General features: G+C 34.4%; 1 protein-coding gene across 1 annotated transcript; it reads left to right on the top strand.

Annotated features, from left to right (window-relative positions):
* Positions 1 to 869: 869 nt before the first annotated feature.
* LOC127102560 (uncharacterized) lies at positions 870 to 2,627 on the top strand. Its single transcript, XM_051039918.1, has one exon. The coding sequence runs from the start codon at positions 870 to 872 to the stop codon at positions 2,625 to 2,627; it is 1,758 nt and encodes a 585-aa protein (XP_050895875.1).
* The last annotated feature ends 881 nt before the right edge of the window (positions 2,628 to 3,508 follow it).

Here is a 3,508-nt window from a genome sequence, read left to right as displayed (position 1 = left end):
GTAACCGGTTACAACTATTTTTTTTCAAATATTTTTTTGACGTTGGAAGCAAGTAATCGGTTACCCACCGAGCAGTAACCGGTTACCACTGACGAATTTTGGCAAATTGGTGCATTTCTTCATTCAAATGTTTTCTTTGCATTCCTTTGAATCATGGCATCCTTTCATTCATCAGACTCTTTCAAAAAGGTGTTTGTAGCAATATATAAACATCATCACTCATTTTTTTATTACCACCTCCTTTCTTGAAAACACTTTCAATTATCATTCTTATAAAAACTCAGATTTTTATCAAGTGTTCATAAACTTTCTTAAAAAAGTATTCTTTGCATTAAACCTTCATATACCTTGCTAAGAATACATATCATTTGGTTTGAACACTTGTATACTACATTGAGTGATTGATATCCAAAGGGGAAGATTAATCCAAGTGATTAATATATTCAAGATTCATCATCAACGTTTTAATTAAGTTCAGATTTTTGTATCATACCTTGTTGTCCAGGATTGTTGGAAACAAGTGAAGTGTTGAAGAGGATTGTTCTTCATACACTTGATTACCTATAGGTTAGATAGTAAGCATCACCATTGGTGTGAGTAGGCTGTACAATAATTCTAACTATAGTGAAATCTCTTTCGAGTCGAAAGGGGAGTGTAGTACCTTCGGAGTGTGAAGGGAACCACTATAATTTCCAGTGTCCTTTTACTTTCCGCAATTTATTTTTCAGCACTTAAACAAAAAATAACCAAGAACCGGAAACAAGATCGAAGAAATTTTTTACCACCTAATTCACCCCCCTCTTAGGCGCATTTACAACTTACAATTGGTATCAGAGCAAGTTATAGGTGACTTGTTCCTAACGATTCAGATGGCTTCCGCAAACAATGAACGTGTACTTAAAGATGGTGGTAGTAGTAACAAGCCTCCTTTGTTTTCGGGTCAATCTTTTGACTTTCGGAAAATCCGTATGAAGGCACATTTAGAAGCACAAGGAAGTGACATATGGGAGGCGGTTCAAAATGGTCATTTTATTCCTACAACGGTTGTCAACGGTGGTAGTTCAACAAAGCCACAAGGATCATGGGATGATGATGATAAGAAAAGGGTTCTCTATGATAAAAAGGTGATTAATATTTTACAAAGTGCACTTGGAATCGATGAATTCTTATGCGTCTCAACATGTACAACGACAAAGGAAATATGGGATACTCTTGTAGAAACTCACGAAGGAACGGCCGAAGTCAAGAGATCTAGATTGAACACGTTAAGTCAAGAGTACGAGTTATTCCGAATGCAACCGGGAAAATCAATCCTCGACTTGCAAAAAAGATTTGTGCATTTGACAAATCACTTGAAAGCACTTGGTAAGACATTAACTAATGATGAACTTAATCTTAAAGTGCTTAGGTCTTTAACAAGAGAATGGCAACCCAAAGTGACGGCGATTTCCGAAAAGAAAAGTTTATCAACAATGACATCCGCTACTTTATTCGGAAAGCTTCAAGAATATGAGACGGAACTTGGACTATTAGAGAAACATGAGGTCCAAGAGAAGAAATCCAAGAGCATTGCCTTAAAAGTTGATTCCAAAGTTGTGAAGAAAGAAGACAATCACGAAGAGGACGAAAACTTTATGCTTCTTGTAAAAAGACTAGGAAAATATTTTGGTGCAGAAAATAATATTGGAAACTCTAGTTACACAAGAAGAAAGAAGTTCTCAAAGAACAAAGAAAGAGAAGCATCAACATCCAATGAAGACATTACATGCTATGAATATGGAAAACAAGGCCACATCAAACCGGAATGTCCCAAACTCGCAAAGAATCGTGACAATAAAGGAAAGAAGGATTACAATAAGAAGCCCTACATTGCTTGGGATGACAATGAAATAAGTTCTTCATCGGATTCCGATAGTGATCAAAGCGCAAATCTAGCATTTATGGCATCACATCATTCCGACGATGAAGGCGATGAGGTTAGTAGTAACTTTTCAATTTTTGATAATGATGCTGAAGGAGAAATTGATGAACTTTTAAGTGAATGCAAAATTCTATACAAAACCATTTCATCTCAAAAGAATCAAATATCAACTTTGGAAGAAAATATTGAGAAAATGAAAAATAGTCTCAAAGATGAAAAGGAAGAATTAATCAAGAATTTTGCATGCACTAAATGTGATTCACTTGCTTTTCAAATAGTTCAATTGAAGAGAGTTATTGAAAGATATGAAAAAGGTCAAATCGGATTGGAACATGTTCTTAGTAGTCAAAGATACTCAAATGATAAAAGTGATTTAGGTTATTCAAATTTTGCTAAACAAACTTCTAACCAGACCATTTTTGTAAAAGCTAAAGAACAAATTCCTTTAGATAAAAGTAACAAGCCTAAAGTGGTTCATCAATATAATAATAGGAAAAGGAAAAAATCTTATTATAAAAGGAAATCTTATCCCCCTAGATATAAAAGCAACTTTGAGCCTACATGTTTCTATTGTGGTATTAAAGGTCATACTCCTAATGCATGTTATGTTAGAAACTTTAGTGTTGCTCAAGGCCATTATGTATGGGTTAAGAAAGGAACTAACTTTGAAGGACCCAAAGCAGTTTGGGTACCTAATAAAACTTAACTCTGTTTTGTAGGTATGCTTGAAGACCTCCTCAAATAAATGGTATCTTGATAGTGGGTGTTCAAGGCACATGACGGGTGATTTAAACAAATTTTCACATCTAACGCTTAAGGCCAAAGGATATGTTACTTATGGTGACAACAACAAAGGAACAATCCTTGGCGTAGGAATCATTGGTTCACCGCCTTCAACAACTATAGAATATGTCCTATTTGTAGAAGGTCTAAAGCATGGTCTCCTTAGCATTAGCCAATTGTGTGACCGAGGTTTCAAAGTCAACTTCACTAAAGATGAATGTTTGATTGAAAATGAAGTTACTCATGAAGTTATGCTAAAAGGTAAAAGAGTTATTAATATATTTCAAATCTCTTTAGATAACTTGTCTTTGAATGTTAGGTGTCTCTTGGCAAACAACAATGAATCATGGTTATGGCACAAGAGGTTTGCTCATATTCATATGGAGCACTTGAATAAATTGATCAAGCATGACTTAATCATTGGATTGCCGAAGATCAAGTTCATCAAAGATGGGTTATGTGGTGCTTCTCAAAAAGGAAAGCAAACTAAGTCAACTTTCATTTACAAGAATGTGGTGTCCACAACTAAGCCACTTGCAAAAGAGGAGGTGGTAATTTATGGTACATCATCAAGGATGAAAGGTATGTAATTTATATAATTTTTCGAGTTCGGTAAGTTTCACTTTTTATGCATTCTATGTAGAAAGTATGATGTTTTTCGATTTTTCTACAATGTATATTATTTTTCATGATATGTGTTTTTGACTAAAAGTTGCCTTAATATGTGCTTAAACATGTCTAAGTGATAATTTATGAAAATTCCTTACCATACTTGTTGTATCAGTTACTGTTTTTTGCATTTTT

Source organism: Lathyrus oleraceus, chromosome 1, assembly GCF_024323335.1.
Source record: "Lathyrus oleraceus cultivar Zhongwan6 chromosome 1, CAAS_Psat_ZW6_1.0, whole genome shotgun sequence".
Taxonomy (NCBI): domain Eukaryota; kingdom Viridiplantae; phylum Streptophyta; class Magnoliopsida; order Fabales; family Fabaceae; genus Lathyrus; species Lathyrus oleraceus.
This window is presented reverse-complemented; position numbering and strand designations above follow the sequence as displayed.